General features: G+C 40.7%; 1 protein-coding gene across 2 annotated transcripts in view; it reads left to right on the forward strand.

Annotated features, from left to right (window-relative positions):
• Positions 1-4,165: 4,165 nt before the first annotated feature.
• LOC126253369 (differentially expressed in FDCP 8 homolog A) overlaps positions 4,166-20,533 on the forward strand; it is a 74,394-nt gene continuing 58,026 nt past the window's right edge. The window contains exons 1-4 of one of the 2 annotated variants that reach the window (XM_049954652.1): positions 4,166-4,555; positions 4,628-4,940; positions 5,027-5,191; positions 5,271-5,315. In XM_049954652.1, the coding sequence (XP_049810609.1) occupies positions 4,358-4,555; positions 4,628-4,940; positions 5,027-5,191; positions 5,271-5,315 (721 nt within the window). In that variant the 5' untranslated portion in view covers positions 4,166-4,357. The remainder of the gene's footprint in view (positions 4,556-4,627; positions 4,941-5,026; positions 5,192-5,270; positions 5,316-20,533) is intronic. The other variant, XM_049954661.1, reaches the window with a different exon arrangement.

Here is a 20,533-nt window from a genome sequence, read left to right on the forward strand (position 1 = left end):
TGTAGTTTAGATATGCACAAGACAAGAAGTGGTTGAGCTTTCGCTTGTTTCAAATGTAGTGCCTCTTAATCATCAGAGAATTTATTTACTACTTTGTTTTGCTTGCTTCTGTTGGATGAGGATCAGCTTGGTTTTAGGAAAGGTAAAGGTGCCAGAGAGTCAGTTCTGATGTTGCGGTTGATAACGGAAGCAAGGCTGTAGAAAAATCAGGACATGTTCATAGGATTTGTTGACCTGAAATACTCCTTGACAATGCGAAATGGCGCAAGATGTTCAAAATTCTGAGAAAACTAGGGGTAAGCTGTTGGGAAAGACAAGTAATATAGACAATAAGACAGAAAAAGCGATGTAACACGAAGGAATTATCTCACTGTGACGAAAGCACGTAGATCTGCCATATATGTACACACAAACAAATGATTGCAATTTCAGAAAAATCGAATGATTTTTCCAATAGAAAGAGCTTCACGAACCAATAATACGTTGGTCCTCCTCTGGCCCTTTTGCAAGGTGTATTCGGCCTATCATTGATTGACAAAGTTGTTGGATGTCCTTTTGAGTGATTTCGTGCCAAATTCTGTCCAATTGGCGAGTTAGATCGTCAAAATCCCAAGCTGATAAGAGGGTCTTGCCAGTAAAGCTCCAAACGTTTTCAGTTTGGGAGAGATCTGGCTACCATGACGGCCAATGTAGGGTTTGACAAGCACAAAGACATGCAGTAGACGACCTCGCCATTTGCAGGTAGGCGTTATCTTGCTGAAATGTAAGCCCAGATGTCTTGCCATGGAGAGCAACAAAACAGGCGTCGAATATTGTCGATGTACCGCTGTGCCACAAGGGTGCCGCGAATTATAACCAAAGGGTTCCTGCTAAGAAAATACGTGGGACCCTAGACCATCACTCCTGCCTGTCGGGTTATATGGCGGTTCACAGCCAGGTTGGTATCCCAGCACAGTCTGGGGCGTCTACAGGCACATCTGACATGGAATCTCATTGACTGGAGCACAATTATCTTCAGTGACGAGTCCCGCTTCAAACTGATTCCTGACGACCACTGACGACTTGTCTGGAAACGCCCCAAGCAGAGGTGGGATACCATCCTGTCTGTCGTCTGGCATACGATCTCACAACTAAGAGTGATGGTCTGGGATGCCGTTTCTTTTAACAGCACTATCCCTTTGTTTGTCATCTACAGCACCCTTGCAGCACAGCGGTATATCAACGATATTCTATGGCCTCCATGGCAAGCCATCCTGGACTTACATTTCAGCAAGACAACGTTTGCCTGCAGACGGCGAGATTTTCTACGGTTTATCTTCGTGCTTTCCAAACCCTACCTGGGCCAGCAACGTCGCCGGATCTCTCTCCAATCGAGAACGTTTGGAACATTATTGACAGGACCCTCCAACTATGTCAGGATTTTGACGATTTAGTGCGCCAGTTCGTAAGAATTTGGCATGATTTCCATCAGGACATATGGTAAATCTATCAATTAATGCCACACCAAACAACTGCTTGCATAAGGGTCTGAGGTGGACCAATGCATTATTGATTTGGTCAATTTGTGAAGCTCTTCCTCTTGAATAAATAATCCTACTTTACTGAAATTATAATCATGTGTTTGTCCATACTAGTACATCACGTCTACAGATTCGGATAATTCTTTCACGGTGCATCATTTTATCTGTCTTAGAGTTTACACTATGTATATGAACCAAGAGGGAAGAAAAACATTGGAAAATACTAAGAATGAAGTACTCAGATTAAAAAGGGCGTAAGACAGGGATGTAATCTTTAGCCAATAGTGTTCAATCTATACAACGAAGAAGCAGTAGTGGAAATAAAATAAATGTTCAAGAGTGGGATTAAAATTCAGTGTGAAAGGATATCAGTGATAAGATCAGCTGTCGACATTGCAAGTCTCAGTGAAAGTGAATAGAATTACAGGATGTGTTCAGTGGAACAAACTGTCTGGCTCTGAGCACTATGGGACTTAACATCTATTGTCATCAGTTGAAACAAACTGTCTAATGAGTACAGCATAGGGACTCAGTAAAGCGAAGAAATATGGAAGAAATGAAAAGCATCAGAAATACCTGTAAGAACAACGAGAAACTTATCATCAGAATTGAAGATCATGAAGTAGATGAAGTTAAGAAATTCTGCTATGTAGGAAGAAAAATAACCCATGATGGATGGAGCAATGAAGACATAAAAAGCAGACTAGCACAGGCAAAGAGTGAATTTCTGACCAATAGAAGTCTACTAATATCAAACATACGTCTTAATTTGAGGAAGAAATTTCTGAGACTATACATTTGGAGCATAGCATTGTGCAGTAGTGAAACGTGAACTGTGGGAAACTGGAACAGAAGAAAATCGAAGTGTTTGAGATTTCTTGATACAGACGAATGTTGAAAATTAGGTGGACTGAAAAAGTAAGGAATAAGGGTGTCTCTGCAGAATCGACAAGGAAAGGAATATATGTAAAACACTGACAAGAAAAAGAAACAAGATGGTAGGACATCTTTTAAGACATCAGGGAATAACTTCCATGGTTCTACAAGGAGCTGTATATGGTAAAAAATGTAAAGTAAAACAGAGACTGAAATACATCCAGCAAGTAATTGCGAATTTAGGTTGGAGTTGTTACTCTGAGATAAAAACATTGGAACAGGAGAGGAATTCGAGGCGAGCAGCATCAAAATAGTCAGGAGAATGTCGACTCAAAAAAATTGCTTGCATCGCTGCTTTGCAGCTAGAGTTTTGAGTGATTTTGTTACATAGTGCTTAAACTACAAAGAATAGAGGGGAATTCTGCTCCTGTACCATGAAGTGAATAAACTAAGAGTTTGATTAAGTATCAATGCAGCCTACTGATTTATAGCCTGCGAGTTTACGCTTTTTCCTTAACTGCAAAATGGTAGTCTCTTAACTCATTAGCCTATCAATTTTTTCGCTGAAATAACGTGCGTAAGAAGCAGAAAAAGTTAAAAAGAAAATTCTGATTTAATTATGTTCAGGTGAGCTAGCTGAATGGTAGTTCCCAATACATACAAAAAAGACAGGGGAAGAAACTGCCTAATCCTGTGGTTAAAATAACGTTTGAAAAAGAATAAAATTCAATAAATCTTCGTCTGTGGGCAGATAGCATTAAATGTTGCACGAAAGAAACTAATTAAAATAGAATAGGAACAAATACTTGACAGAAAAGGGGCTTGCAGAACTTTTTAGTTTGAATGGGTATCAAAAATAACGTTTAGTTGCGGTACCGATCATTGAACTACGAAGGAATATGTAAAATTAGTGCTGAGGGAAAATTTCTATCTGTTAATGCATTTCAATGACTACACGAGGACATATCACCATAGAAACTATAGACTTACCATTGAGGTAAAAAGAAGAAGCGACATGACGCTATAGACTTACGCTGAACATTGTTTTGAATCCATAGTGGGTGTGAGCCTGCCACCATCTTAAATAGCCCAAAACATTAGCATACAACTGTTTACGACTGCTTTTTGTTCGTTATTTCTGCCGTGTGCAGGCAACAACGATTTTAAATACTTCAGTGCCTAGATGAACAACATAGCCCAAAACATTAGCATGCAACTGTTCACGACTGCTCCTTGTTCGTTATTTCTGTCGTGTGCAGGCGACAACTGTTTTAAATACTAAAAAATTCAGTGCTTAGATGAATAACATAGTCTCAGGACGGCAATTTCAAACGTTTTTCGGTCATTAAATGCACATTTGCTCTAGTAATACGACACATTTGGCCTCATTTTTAATTTCATTTTCATTTCGTTAATGTAAATTGTTTTTTGTTAATATATTTCGAATAACAAAGACGGGAAGAAAGTGGTATAAATAGCATTCTTTCATAATCCACTCACATCCACTTATGTTGTATTTGTATCGATAGCAAATCAAATTGGAACTCGGAAGCCAATGCTTGTTTGCTCACTGCAGATTTGCGGGGAGTTACAGTCCACAGGCCCACAACTTGTCTACGTGGAGGTGATCTGCGCTCACAGATCAGAACAATATTTTCCTTATACCTCTAACTTTACTTTTGCGGACATGTAATATCTGTGCAAATCTTCGGTCTACTATCTGCGCAGTCTGTTCATTACTTGTTGATTGGTATTTAGCAGCCAACGTACTATCTTCTTCTGCTGTTCTTTGATTCACCCTAGCAGAAAGCAATATGTTATTGTTTGCGAAGTTTGAAGTATCGCATATGATGTCATAAATATTGTCGTATATGCTACCTGGTGAAAGGCGTGGAAAACTATGCTAGTTTTACGTATCCGTACTGGATGCTTGTCATCTTTTGTAATGTGATAGCCCGTTTATGTGCATTACAAGCATGATTTACGGAAATACAGAGTGCGAGGAAGGAAATGAAGATCCCATCAATGTCAGTCGCACTCTGGCGTCGACACCATCGTCATCAACATCAGGGTGTATATCCGGGGACGATACGTGGGATGGAAAATCAACGATTCCGCCAAGTTTAATAAGTGTGGCGAATTGCCTTTCGATTTCAGAGGTATCTGATGGATCGACTATGTTACCTAAACATTGTTACATTTGTGAGATCTGTAAAACATAATATTTACAGGATGGGCCTGGACTTACCTCAGTGGAGGAGTTGACGAAGGCTGTGGAGCAATGCAAGGATATGGTATTGGAAAGTCCAGAACGCTCGGAGGAGAGAAAGTGGTTGGTGAGGCGCTTAATCGAACTGCGTTTGCGACTGCAAGAAGCACGAGATGTGGCTGAAGAATTAACCTGTAGCCCTCGGGAAGATATCAAAGTACGCTTAGGGCATCATTTTGTATTTCAGAACCAGCCCGTTTCTGCATCAAAACAATACTGTGATAGATGTTGTGGTGCTGTCTGGAGTATGATTCAGTCATGGTATCAGTGTAGAGGTACTATATTCTTAATAGAATGTGTCTGTAAATAGAGTTCAGCTACGACCTGTTGTAAGATAAGTAGAAATTGTTTTCTTTTTCAGATTGTTTGTATGTTTGTCACACTAAATGTCTTGCACAAGTATGCAGAATTTGTGCTCATGTTATAGCATCAGAGAATCCACAATACATTAAGGACATATGCCCAGAAGTAGGGCTTTCTGCTCAGTCATACAGATGTGCAGAATGTAAAACACACATAACATTCAGTAAGTGCTAGAACTGTTTCCTCTTGGTAGATAATAAGCTAAATATGTAAATTAATTGCAGTTTTTTTTGTTAATGTAGCCTTCCCAAAAGGACTGACATGTTTTGGACGGCCGTTCACATCAGGTATAATTCAATGCCGTAAAAAAAAAAAAAAAAACAACTTTATATATGTTCATGCACAGTAGGCTCTATGAATGGGGCTGATATCAGTTTAATTTATTTTTGCGCGATATGATTTTCATTTTGCTTCAGAAGCTCATACCTTTTGATCATCTCAGCAGTAATACTGTTAGTGATGTTGGAACACATTTTAGCCTTCTGTTCAATATATTCTTCTCTGCACATTTTGAAATAAATAGTCTTATGACTGCATGCCTTGGAGAAAGCTTGTAGAAAGTAATAGGCTACTGCAGAATACTTGCCACTGATTGAGTTCAAGACGAATGGAAGATTTTACTGATAGAGTGATTAGAAAAGGAGAATGAGGAAGGAAATGGAACACATTTTTTTTAAATGGAACCTTCCAGAAATTTGTGTTTAACAGTTCAGTGAAATCCCAGAAAACCTAAATCTTTGTGGCCAGACAGACTGTGACTCCCATTTTTCTGTTGATAAGACAGCTCAAACCCTTTGACTCTTGATATGGTTGCCATTTTAATAAATGTGAGCTGTCTCTTTTGAGTGCAGTGTCACAAAGAAAGAGTTTGAAATCATTTCATGTTATAATTTCATTGTTATAATTTATTTGAGACGCTGCTCGGCTTATGCTCTGCACATTTGTTTTTCCCAGACTGTGAAGATCACACACCTCAATACAGACAAATTGATACAAGACTGGAAATAATCTAGTACCACTGATGTTAAAAAATTATGAAAATATCGAATGATGGGGTTCAGGAGACAGTAGCATTTATTTTTCTGTGTGACACATTAGTACTCCCAGAAGTTACAAGGGCATATCAAATATGAACTGAAATTTAAATCTGGCATCTTTAGTACAAGACAGAAATGTGTGCAACCTGGACAGGATGGTGTGAGGATGTCTGGAATAGCAGCATGATGCAGTTTGTGTGACATGACCACTCGAGTCAGGCCACCATGTGTGAGCAAGAGGTACACATGTCTGCTGCACACTGCATAATTAAGTCTTTTGTTAAAGAAGACACTAAGCACACAGAAATTTTGAGGAGGTTCTGCACACAGTTTATGGAAGAAACCCTTTTGAAGACCCAAGTCCAGGAATGGCATAAAACATTTGTAGAGGTCAGGTAGCTGTGGAAAATGTACCCAACCAACGATGACCATGGACAAGATCAGACTGGGATAACTCCTTTGTGCTGTACAGGACCTTGCTCCAGAAGATTAGCACATAAGCCTTGCTGAAATTGTTTCAAGTATAGGAATAAGCTGTGGAAATGCTCAAGCCGTCACTAACAAACACAACTTCTGGAAATCATCTGCTAGGTAGGTACCTCATATTCTCACTGAGGAAAACAAACATTTGTACCAGGACGTTTGTCAGTGGCACCTGCAACAACGTGAGGAGGAAATGTGGTTTCACCCTTATATTCCATGTGGATGTTTTTTTGTTTGGTTGATTCAATGAAGTTTACAAAAGCTAATTCCGGGTCATATTTGATCTCCCCTCGTATTACGGTAAGCTTATTCTACCTGATGGTATCCCACACATATCTAACACACTGATACAGTTTGGTTGAGAGAAGATTCCAAGAAATTAAAGTGTAACATATCACTTATTCTGAAAGACGCAAGATATTACAATGGTAATACTTTGTTGACTTCTTTTGCTGGAACAGTAAAAAAAAAACTCGTGCTAAAGTTACTGTCTCTAGACAAATACAGGCAGCAAATAACTAAAAGTAGTAGTTACGCTCATTATAAAGAACCGTTTAAAAAGCTAGTTATTCTTACTGCATCAACATCTGCCATTCTGTTGTGCATGCAGTATAGTATAGTGTCATACAGTGTAGTGAGTATCTCACTAGTAGATCTATATGTAACCATGAAACAGTAGCAAAGTTTGGACTTATATTTACTAAGGTAGAACAAGCCAAATATTCAAAATAGCATATTTACTAGAGGATAATTGTATAATATGTTACTTAAGAAGATAAAAAATATTATTAAAATATGTCTGTTTAAAAAGGCAGTAAAAACATAACTAATGGGTACTACGCAGTTAAAGGTAGGGAGAGAACTTGGAGTAGGGGTTAATAAATATAGGGAACAACAACAACAACAACACCCTGTCACATTAGAATACATGATCATTGTGTAATGCTTTTTACAAGAAAATAAAGTTCTGAAGATCTACAACATGCATAATATTAATATCTTGTCATTCTCCTGTACTCAATGTCTCACTTGTCATTTGGGACTCTGTTTTCCAGATGAACTTAAGGGAGGACATGGATGGGGTATAGTAGAATCTTTGTGGTCCTAGAATCAGTTTTCCAGATAGACTGCTGTGGTGCAAGGGCATGGCTGTATGTTTAAGTTATGAAGTCACCAGCAGCTGTCTGCAGTGTGTGCAGCAGTAGTGTAGAGAGATGTGAACAAACAGTATAAAACTATTTTTGTTATATTATGTTATCTTGTGCAAATCGCATATGAATAGAAAAAATGTTGTGAGATGAGATCAGCTGAATGAGGTGGTGCAGTTTTTAAGACTCTGACATCATTTTCAGGGAGGAAGGAGTTTGCCCTGTCTGACCATAGCGATTTCTTCTTTGGTTTTCCTAAATCATTTCATGCAAATGGTGCGATGGTATCATCAGGAAATGTACTTTGGTTTGTGCCGACACATTCTGTGTTGGTACACTTGAGCTATTTATTTTTGTTGTATAATGACAATCCTGTGTCATTATCACGTGATCCATGGATTAATAAATGAATAGTCACTATCTCTTGCAACTGTAAGTGCCATTGCAATCCAGACTACTCCAAAAAACTTTGCTTCCCTCTAATCAATCTCCAGTGACAGAAGGAAGCTGAGTTGGGAATGAAGCAGGCATGCAAAGAAAAGCAAAGTAGTGCATCCCTGAGTAGCCCTAACAGATGATAGTCAGTAGGTAATCACCAAATAAAACCAAACCATTGTTAAACCTAAGAGAATAGGCATAAAGGTGTCAAACCATGTTACATTACTTGCATTTGACAGGACAGTTGGCTGTGTGAGTGTATCATGAAGACACTAAACAAAGTTACCACCTGTCCGTATTCCACTCTGGGGCTATCTCCTCACCTTGGCACAACAGCAGGAGTAAAAATAAAAATCATATTATGAAGATGGTTTCCTTATGGTGCATATGGGGTAGCAGGAGTTCGTCATGCAGGAAAATCCATTGTTTGTATCTGCAAGGGACCCATATGATAGTGAAATGATGTGGATTGTAGTCTTGACAGAAATGAATAATCCACTGAAGTGATGTAGCAATCTTTAAAAGTGGATACCAGACTCACTTGTGCCCCTGAACACCATATAATAACAAACCACTGCTATAGTGCACATGTAAGGATAAAGTATGTTTCCCCTTATGTGTTATGAGACTGTAAACAAGCATTTTTCAACAGCTGTGACACGACACATTCGTGTGTCATGAATGCATATCAGATGTGTCACAATATTTTAATGTTCCTGTTGAAGAGTAATAAGTTTCTTTTGTTGCATGCATTATGTTTATGTTCATATGTTCCTATTCAAGAGTCTTATCCAATAAATTTGTATCTCATAGTTATTCCACAATAAAAAATGTATTGTATTTTGTGTGTGCTATTTTGCAAGTAGGAAAAAAAATCACATGTAAGGATGCTGCAAAAGTTTGAAATGTACTTTGGTTTATGCCACAGGAATAAAGGTTGAGAAATGTGGCTCTAGACAATGAGGCCACTTTGCAGCATTATCATATAGCTTCTCTGCCTGTACCACCTCTGTGGAAACTTTAGCTGACATGGGCCAAAATACACACCAAAGCACTTGTGTGGGGTCACAGTCAACTACCATTGGGTCCTCATGATCTCCAGTCCTTTCATACATACCAGTTCAGTGGGAAATAGTCATAGATCTACATTCGAGCCACCATTGCGCAGTCTGGAGACCCCTTTCATATAAAGTGTTATCCAATTGTGAGACTTTCATATAGGTTCTCAGGAAGATGAATTGGTGCATTTTGTATGTAGTTTCTGTGGCCAGGAATGGATGAATTAAATCATCAATATCAGTTCTCAGAAAACAGCCTGTACTTTGGTGGAATGGGTATTGCTACTCTTCAATTAGAAGCAGATATGTAGTTGTGTAGAGTGAGAACCTATGGGGTAGCGAATGTAAAATACCATTGTATAATTAAGGCTGGTGTAAAGAGATCATGATCACAGTTCCTGAGCTCAGTAAACTGTACCGCTGAACTGATGTTCGGGAGGAAGAGTTGCCTTATAATACTTCAATGAGAAAGTTAATGTCCAAACCAAATGATGATGTTGCTTTCACCACAAGCAAGTAGTAATTTTAGTGTTCTCCTCACCAGCTATGTGTTAATGACCTTAGAGCATATGCCTTGGAAGGCAAGGGCAGCTTGATGGTACATAAAAGAAGCAAGAAAAGGTATTGGCATGAATTTCAAAATTCTGTAGATCATTTTGGTCATTCATCGAGTGTTTGGGAGACTGCCAGGTTATTTCAGAGACTGTGCAAGTTACACTCTATTAACAATGTAATGCAAGGTGAGATTCTCTAGACCAACAGAGTAGACAGTGTACGTAGCCTTGCTGAGCACTTGGCTCCAGTCATCACTAGCCTTAGCCAGCTTTCCACTGTCACGGAGTGGATGCTGAGAAAAGTGATGGGACTTCAGATGTACATGTGATTGCATGTGGCACAGGGCACATCCTCAGGTAATGAGAAAAGCATCTACAGTGCATTCCAAAATCTTACACAAGATTGATTTATTTAATTTCGTATATGAAATGGGACAATTTCCTGGTTTGTGGAAAGGAGCTATTTTAATTCATCTTTTCAGAAATGTTGTAATTGTTGGTCAACTGCTACCCGGTCATTATCCTAGAGTCTAGGCAGCTCCATAATTATTTTCAATCTGAGTTCCAGTAGACATCATGAGTTCCAGTAGACATCATTCTGCCATTACTAGCAGGATCCTGCCAAAGACAGCTAGGCAAAGGTATACCTCAGATACATCACCTAATACGTATTTTTCTCAGCTTGGGGAAAACATACAATATTACCTGTATGCCAAATATCCTCAGGCAGCTCCATGCCTGGTTCTGAGGACATCTTTTATTTTTCTATTACCTCCACTCCCCTAGCCTCTCCCACTGCATTTTAGCTATCTAGTCAGTGCTGTTCTGTCTGCTTGCTTTAAACAAGAGAGTGGACTCCCTCAAAGCAACCTTTTGGATGCGGTGATTGTAGTAGCTATATGTATTATTGCGTCAATGATGCAGTGGCTTTTATTTGTGGATCACTTTTAAATCTTCCAGTCTCCAAATAAGCACATGCCAGATGCTGACGGAAATTTAGACGTTATAGAAGTGGATATCAAAATCTAGCTTTAAGTTTCTGACAGGAAAATCTCTGTTTTTCTCTCTTGACTGTTCTCATAAGTTTTTAGAATGAGGGGGGACCTATATGAAATTATAAAGATTCAGAGTGATTTGTGAGCCAAATTTTTGATCAGAAACTTTGCCATTTATCGCCATTGTCAAGTATATCTAGACTGATGTTATGTCCATATTATGTTGTTAGTGGACTGTCTTATAACTGTCAGTGTTTTGTTAAGATGGTAAGTGGCATAAATATTTTGAAAATCCAACAAATCTTTGTAAACATATAATGTTGTAAGAGTTGAACTGTCAAACTAATTTCAAACCATAATTAACATATTATTTTCAATATACAGGGTGTTTATAAATGAATATCGGGATTTTAACGCTTTATAATATTTATTATATTAAACTTACAGCTATAAATGATATCTCAAATGAAAGAGCAACTCAAACAATTTTACCAAGAACTTTATAAATGTTCAATGTGAGCACCATTTGTCACACGGCACACATCAAGTCTATAGCCCAAGTGCTGGAAAGGCCACAAGGGGCCCAATGACAAGGCTTGCTTTGCATGGCCTCCACGTTCACACAACCTAACGCCATGCGATCTTTTTCCTTTGGGGCTTCATCAAGGATTATGTGTATGTGCCGCTGCTACCAGCATACCTCCCTGAATTAAGAAACCGGATTGAAGCAGCTGTTACTACAATCACTGAAGACACACTTATCAACGTTTGGGAAGAACTCTGCTATAGACTTGTGTGCCGTGTGATAAATGGTGCTCACATTGAACATTTATAAGGTTCTTGGTAAAACTGTTTGAATTGCTCTTTCATTTAACATATCATTTATAACTTTAAGTTTAATATAATAAATATTATAAAGCGTTAAAACCCCCATATTCGTTTATGATCACCCTGTATTTATGTCATTTGCTGTCTTATCAAAACAGTGACAGTTATAAGACATTTCACTAATGACATTATATGGACATCATATCAGTTTAGATGTACTTGACAATGGCAATAAATGCTGAAAGAGTACGTCATGAGTAAAGATTAGTTATTATAAGCAGATATTCTCGTGCATCTTTCTAATAATCATGCCATTAGTACACACATATATTCTGCTGCTGGCCCTAAAGAAGAGAAATAATATCCTTGTCTTACCTAAGGGATCAGGAAACTTAGTCCTATTTTTAATGTGGAATAGGCCAGGCTTCCGTGCTCCAGTTTTACAGAGCCTACCAGAACTGGTGAGTTGCTGTCCATATTGGGCACTGGTGCATCATGCATACAGAATATTCCTGGTGTTTGCATACGATAGCATTGCTAATTCGCAGATGGAGTACCTTTCAATAATTGTCCACAAACATTGAGTCTCTTGTGGATTATGCAATGAATTGTCTTTTAATGTTAGTTTTGGTAATTTATTTGTTAAAGGATCATTTTATAGTGATACAGGAGTTGGGGTTGGGTTGTTTCGGGGAGGAGACCAGACAGTGAGGTCATCGGTCTCATCAGATTAGGGAAGGGCAGGGAAGGAAGCTGGCCATGCCCTTTCAAAGGAACCATCCCGACATTTGCCTGGAGCGACTTAGGGAAATCACGGAAAACCTAAATTAGGATGGCCGGACGTGGGATTGAGTGATATAGGATACAAGGGAAAACATAAGTTATATATGCATACATTATGCATGTGTTTAACGAGAGGACAGTTGGTGAGCCATGACATTGTCAAAAAAATTGCCCCCAGAATTTGCCTGAAGTGATTTAGGAAAACCTAATTCAAGATGGCAGCACAGAGCATGAACATCCATCCTCCCTAGTCTGAGTACATTTTCTTAACAAATGCATTATCTCTTTCGGTTATACAAGTTATACACACTTGGAATAAGTTAGAAACATAACATGAAAAATACATAAACTCTATTTATACAGTCTCCAAAACATAGCTGTGCACCTTGCACACTTGCTGATGATGATAGGACCGTGACTGTATTGCACTGCCTCTTTTACATCTCCCTTCTGCCTGCATGAAAAAGTGTGTCAACATCCCTTGTGATGAATGAGATGTCGTACTCAGAAAAATGCTGAGACATTAGTACTATGCACTACTAATCATGAATGGTGATTTTCCTGTAAAAAGCTTTACATTGTTACTGTATTTATAATGTGACAGGTGTTTTAGTTCTCATTTTTTTTAGGTAACCTCTACTGAGTTTCACCAATCTTCAGTTGTGTAGCATGCATTATTTAAGAAGATTGCTTTGACTGCCTCTTAAACAAATGTATTTTAGTTATGTCTTTCATATCCTTGGGCAAATTATCAAACAAGTTTTATCCAGGACACAAAATGATATTTAGAGTTTTAAATTGTTTTGCATTGGTAAATATAATTCCAAACTGGCTTTTGTTGCATGATAATGTTTTATGCAGTGTGTCCAAAGATGGGAAAGTGAGGATACCAATTTTCTTAAAGATATTTCCTTACAGTGAACCCAACTATTGCTTTCAGTTATTATTCATATCTTCTTTTTATGCAGTTTGAAAATTGTTGGTGTTTCATGCATTTGATTCCCAGAGGAAAATCCCATAGCTAAGAATTTAATGTACTTAGGAATAGTATGCTGTGATGAGACACTGGCTGTCATACAATGATTGGACCCTACGAGCGTAAAACACTGACAACATTCTCTTTGTCTGTGTCTTAATGTGTACATTCTAGATAAGTTGACAGTCAATAATCATTTATAAATACTTTGTATTACCTACACAGTATTTACATTCATCACATATGTTTCATGTGACAGAGCTGTTTTTACCCTTTAAGCTGTAATTCATGTTTATTTGTGTTCTTTGTGTACAATGTTGATTTATTACGTATTGATTGATTGTCTCTTTAGGAGTTCTGGTGTTTTATTAGTGTCTGTTCGTATGTTTTGACTCTTATAATTGTTTCCTAAAAATTTATATCAGTTTGAGAGTGAACTTCGTTACCCTTTGCACCTTATTTTCCAGGTATGACTGGAACTACTCATTAGCTGTTCCCCTTACACCTAATACTTCTAGTTTCTGTAGTAGTATCTTATGGTCAACATTTTTCAAAAGTCATGAACAGTTTTGAAAATATACCTTTAACAGTCATCCCTGTTCATAGTTTCAAATACCACTTTTATGTACTGTGTTATGGCTGGAACAGAAGTACTATCTTGGAAACCAAACTGTGCTTTGTTAATAAGGGTTTTTTTTTCCCCAGGTAACTCATTGCTTTCGTGATTGATTTTTTTTTTCCTTCCAGAAATGTGACAGTAAAGATATTGGCCTGTAGTTTTCAAAATTTTTTTATTTTCATTTCTTTAGTAGGTGTGTAACTTGTGTGTTATTTGGAGACCATGGTCAAATACATGAAATGAAAGGCTCACTTATTATATTCATTAAAGGAGTTTTTGTATGCTGTCTGTGAATGCCTCAAGGAAAGAGATTAGCACTGCATCCAGGCCTACTGACTACTTTCCTTTAGCATTTGTATTGCGTTCCTGACTTCTTGCTCTGTTGTGGGATACATCATTGTGCTGGCTATATAGTTCATTGCAGATGCTGCACCTATTTTAGGAAAATTTTGTTGCAGAGTCTCTCAATACCTAAAAACAGCTATTTACACAATTTGCTAGTTTTTATCAATTTTCTATTAATTACTCTATCTTTAATTTGTATGTTATTGTATTTGTGTCTACGTCTTCTGGAGTCTTCTTCTATGATGTCCCATAGTGTTTCACTTTTATTCATCAGCTTTTAGCCTGCAGTTTTGCCTGAGTGTGTGTTCGACACGTATACTGCACAGCTGCCTTCCTCCCCCACTAGGTCCACTTCTTCCTCCCCTCTCTCTTTCCAGATCATCTTCCCACCTCAGTCTGTCGATATCCTTCTCCCTGCACACTGTCTCTCCATCTCCTCCTCCCACTCTGTCCATCTCCCATGGCCCCTCTCTTTGACCTATCTTCCTCCCCCTCTCTCTTTCCATATCCTCTGCCCCCCTCTCTCTTTCCATCTCCTTCTCCCCGCCTTACTTTTTCACCAGCACACTACCCCACTACACTTTCCACCTGCCTTCTGCACCTCCCCCTCCTTCCTCTTCCATCACATTGTCCCCCTCCTTCCTCCTCCATCACATCGTCCCCCTCTCCGTCTGTCGGTGTCCTCTTCCCTTCTCTGCCCACATCATCCTCCCCCTATTCTTCATCTCCCCCTCCCCCTCTTCTCAGCAGTGCCCATTCACACATGTAACCGCTGCAAAACAGATTGACAAGGTGACAAGGTAAGGTTATATTGTTCCTACAGCGTGCCTGTTGTGTAAGGCAGCCTTCATGTTGGGGGCATGAAAACCGTTTTTTGCCTGTGACAAATAGGCTGTTGTGCGGAGCAGATCTATAAAGCAGGCTGATACTACTCTCTGCGCCTGTGGAAGCTAGAGTTCAAACTGCCCTACAGTACTGATACACGTGAAACTTACTGTTTGTGCGCCAAATTTGGTTGAAATCGGTCCAGGGGATTTGGAGGAGATACTTGGCCGACATACTTGGCCGACATAATACAGGGTGAACATTAATAAAAATGGCAGACTGCAGGAACAGATTCCTAACTGGAAATGGAGGGAAAAAGATGATAAACATGTGTCCAGAAATGCATCGTTGTGCTGACAAATGAAAGTTCCTGTGAACACATACCATCTGTTCCTTGTGTTTTGCAGGCCATAGGATTGATGCAGCATAACATGAGCAGCAGAATGATCCGGTATTCATGTCGGGAACAAGCCAAGATGGTGTTTGTGTACAGACAAGCAGCACCGCTATACAACAACAGGTGCCTCTACAGACACCAACCACATCATACAACATTTCAAACCCTTTTTCAGCATTTGTGTGATCATGAATCCTTTCAGACAGATGAATGAGCAGGGAGTTGGCAGGCTGTGCGTACACCAGATTTTCAGACTGATTTCTACAGAATATTGATATGAACTGAAGTACAAGCTCCTGGCAAGTGGCCTGTCAACAGCGAGTAAGCCAAAATATGATTTTATTTGTATCCTGCATGAGAATCGCTACTATCCCTATCACCTACAATGAGGATTATCAGCAACGGATTTCCCTCTATGGTAAGGATTTTGTCGATAGTTTTTGCATCAGATCATCACAATTATGGGATTTTTGACATCAGTCCTCTTCACCTACAAAGCAACCTTTACAAGAACTGGCATCATCAATCTGCATAATCATCGTCTTTAGGCTACAGACAGTTCTTGGGAAATGGTTGAGGTGTCTTATTGTCAGCATCGTTGTGTGGATAGGGAGCCTGGGCTGTTCAAAAATGTGCCTTTGGCAATACGACAGGTTATGTTGTTTCTGCATGATGGGGCACCATCCCACTGCTGCATTATGGTTTGCTGACACATCATCATCATCATCATCATCATCCTCTTCCTCAGACATTGGATGGGATGCAGAGGCCCTGTAACACAGCGTAATAAATGGGCAGACTTAACCCCCTGGGTTTTTATCTCTGAGGGCATCTGAAAAGTGTTTTGTATGCTGAACCAGTTTCTGATGTGCAGACCCATCAACAACATGTTCACGTTGCCTCTGACGTTATTTGGAGAGAGGCTGGGACGTGCGAAAGAATGCGACACGACAATATATGATGCGACATGCGAACACGTGCATTGCATCCCATGAAGGCCATTTTGAAAATCTGTTGTGATGTGGATATGATCCAGTTCTGTTCTATGTTCCGGAATGATTTGTTGTCATTGCACAAACGCCATCTATTTCCAGACACACATTCATAGAACCCTTTTTCCTCCATTTCCAGTCAGGAATCTCCTGCTAAAGTTCACCTTGTATGCATGTTGCTTTTGATACAGTATGCTTTAAAGCTTCGTGGCAAAAGTCAGGAATGGATTCCTCCTATAACAAGGAGAAAGAAAGGTTTGTCACTGTGGGTCCAGAAATACATAGTTACCGTGTTATTTGAGCATGTTACTGCTATGCAGTGCATGCTTACAATTGTTGTTTACCAGAGGAAAATGTATGACACTAGTTACAACGTTACACAAATAATCAAATTGTGAATCAGTATGATAGATGCCTGAATATCCCTCAACATGCACAGATGATGTACAGTAATCGCAAGTTAAATACGTAGCTGTCAGCATATCTGTGTTGGCATAATTGTGGCATGGAGTCTCCTCTGAAGTGACAAGTAAGTACTAGGAGCATTAAATGTATCCTTAGCTATTAGCAGAAGTGGGTGTGTAGTGATTTGTAATTGTCCGTCCCCATGGTTTGCAGTCTGGAACAACCAAGAGCTCACAAACATGCATTATATTTATGGTTTGGTGGAAGACAAATGCATTGGAGGCACATTGGTTGTACCAGGTACACTACCCATTGCACAGATTACCATATTGAATGGCATTTGAAAGAATTCATCATTGCCTCTGTGAATGCGGGAGGTTCACACATCCACCAGGCAGCAAAGTTCAGCCAAGATATACAACACGAGAGAAGTGCTGTGGAGAAAAGTCCTGGAATCAGCACAAGGCAGTTAGTTTTGCAGAGGAATGTGCTGCACATGACAATCTAGAGAAGTTTATATGAAAATGTCCTGTACCCGTACTGTTTGCAGCATTTACAAGCCTTCTCTCTTTCGGATTATCCTCCAAGAGTAACATTCTGCCAGTGGTTCCTGCATCAGTGTGTTGTGATGCCCAACTTGGCAGCTGTTGTTTTATTCACACATAAAATGATATTCACAAGGGGCAGAATCCAAAATTTGCAAAACTAACACATGTGGACAGGCACAAAGCGCTGTGCAACTGTCCAATCATGTCACCAACAGAGGTTCATTAATGTTTCAGCAGCCATTGTTAGCAACTGCTTGTTGGAACCCTACATCCTTCCAAGCTGACTTACTGGGATACCTACACAGATTTCTTGCGTACTGCATTACCCAAGTACTTAAGACATGCCACTTGCAACCCATTGACAACTGTATTTCGTAACTGTGTTTCATGCACTAGGGTGCTCCGACCCGTTTCAGCCTGTCTGTCCACAGGCACCTGAATACACACTTTCCTGAGTGTTAGATAGGTAGAGGTGTACGTGTTGCATTGCCATCTTATTCACCTGAGTTAGACCATGGAGACTGCCACTTCTGGGGACACACAAAGTTTTCATGTATTCACCTGTTGTTCTGGATGAACATACTTCCCATGCATGTATTGTAGCAGTCTTTCAGACAGTATGAAATGCATTAGGTATTTTTGATTGTGAGCAGAATTCAATGAGGCAATAAAGGGAAACATGCATTCAAGCAGGAGGAGATCACATTAAAAATTTCATCTGTTATGTAGCCAAGATTTTCTAGTTAGCCTCCGCCTTCTCCCCCTCACCCTCTTCGTTTTGACCATCTCCTCCCAGCCCCATCTCTGCACTTCTCCTCCCCATACCATTCCCCCCCCCCCCACCCCACCCCCCGCCTCTCCCCCCCGCAAGGGCTCGGGGGTTAGAATAGTGCAGAGGTATTCCTGCATGTCATAAGAGGTTACTAAAAGAAGTCACACACCTTTTGGCCTTTATGTAATGGTCCCCCGTATGGTTTGACCTCCATTTTACAAAATTTTTCCGAAGAGTGAACCAATTTGGGAACGGTGCCTTACATGGTACATCGTGTCTGTCGTGTATTGAGATCTTTAGCCCACTTTCTCGTCGTGTCATTGCAGTCCCGCTTATCCTCCAACTCTTGAAGGAGGACACCTTCGTGGGTGTGTTTTCCTCCACTCACTATGCAGTGTTGTTTTCTGCGCTGACGAGGGCCACGGAATTCTTTGCACCTTGTATCCAGCACGATAGCCAGTCCGTTGTGGTGGGGCCGCCATGTACCCTGTTGGTTGTAGCCACCTGACTACACAGGGATCTCTCTGTTGATGCCTGGGCCGTTAACTCCCCACGTATGCCAAGGAGTAGATAACCGTCACCCTGGGGCATCAGGACTCCCGGCAATGGCCATCCTACCAAGGTGACCTTTGCTGTGGCTGGGTGGCACCCATGGGAAGGGTCCTTGGTTGGAGTGGGTGGCATCAGGATGGATGACACGTGATGAAGCGTACCATGTCATCACTTGCTGGTGATCAAACACCAGCAGTCTCTAAGCATTCCAAGTCTCAGTACAATGCAAGGAAGTATGATCCTAAATCATTCCCCTCCCTGGCCATACCATTGGAGGAACACCTGGCTAAGGATGGCAGCGAACCTTATTCACCTCAATACTTCGAATGTACGAGACCTGATGAGGACTCCTTTGTCTCGATGAAGCCTCAGTTTTTTGTAGAGTGCTTAAGAGGACAAGTTTGGGGAGGAGGAGGGCTTGTCCAAAATGCGATCAGGGTCACTCGTGATAAAAACAGCATCCTCTGCCCAGTCACGGGCATTACTCGCTTGTGACAAGCTGGGGAATGTTTCCGTTACCATCACTCCTCATAAAAGCTTAAATACGGTCCAGGGTATTATATTCCACTGGGACCTTCTTTTGCAGTCTGACGACGAACTGCATGACAACTTAGAATGATGAGGAGTTCATTTCATCCGATACATCCATCAGGGTCCGAGGGATAGTCGGGTTGCCACCGGTGCATTTGTCTTGGCCTTTGAATGGTGTCACATTACCTGTGATGGTCAAGGTGATGGTATACCTCTATGATGTGAAGCCATATATCCCTCCCCCGATGCAGTGCTTTAAGTGCTGGAAGTTTGGCCATATGTCTTCCCGCTGTACTTCCAGCATCACATGTCGAGATTGTGGATGTCCATCCCATCCCAATACTCCATGTGCCCCACCTCCCACCTGTGTCAACTGCGGAGAGCATCATTCCCCTTGCTCACCAGACTGCAGGATTATACAGCGAGAAAGGAAAATCGTGGAATACAAGACCCTGGACCAACTGACCTACACTGAGGCCAAGAGGAAATTTGAGTGCCTACATCCTGTGCCTACCTCCTCTTATGCCGCCGCTACGAGAACAGTTGTAGTCCCATCAGTTCCACGAGTTCCAGTCGGCTCTCAGAGCTGGAAGACAACACATGCCCCGTTGATGATGGGGGGCACTTTCCTCCCTGTTGCTTCCGCACCACCTACCTCGGGAGCACTGTCCCCCAAACCATCGAGGACACGATTCCCCATTTCTCTGCCAGAGAAGCGCAAGTCTTCTTTAGCTCCTCTTGCTAGGAAGGGGTCCCTGGGTGACTCCCTTCCCAGGTTTCTGCTAGTGGGAAAGATGACACCTGCCAGTATCTGAAGTGCCCAAAAGCAGCTGGTCGTAGGGCTTCACGATCATTCTCAGTCCCGGAGACTGAATCAGTGAAGCCCTCCCAGCCAGAGAAACCCACTTACCGAGCACTTTGCTGAACACTATGCTCGAGCCTCTGTGTCAGAGAACTACCCCCCAGCCTTTCACACCCTCAAATGGCGGATGGAAATGAAAGTCCTCTCATTCACTACATGCCACAGTGAACCCTATAATGCCCCATTTACAGAGTGAGAGACCCTCAGTGCCCTTGCACATTACCGTGACACAGCTCCTGGGCTGATTCGGATCTGCAGTCAGATGATTAAACATCTCATCTGGCTACAAGCGATATCTCCTCATCATCTTCAACCGGGTCTGATGCAATGGCATCATTCCATCAGAATGGCAGGAAA

Source organism: Schistocerca nitens, chromosome 1, assembly GCF_023898315.1.
Source record: "Schistocerca nitens isolate TAMUIC-IGC-003100 chromosome 1, iqSchNite1.1, whole genome shotgun sequence".
Classification (NCBI taxonomy): Eukaryota; Metazoa; Arthropoda; class Insecta; order Orthoptera; family Acrididae; genus Schistocerca; species Schistocerca nitens.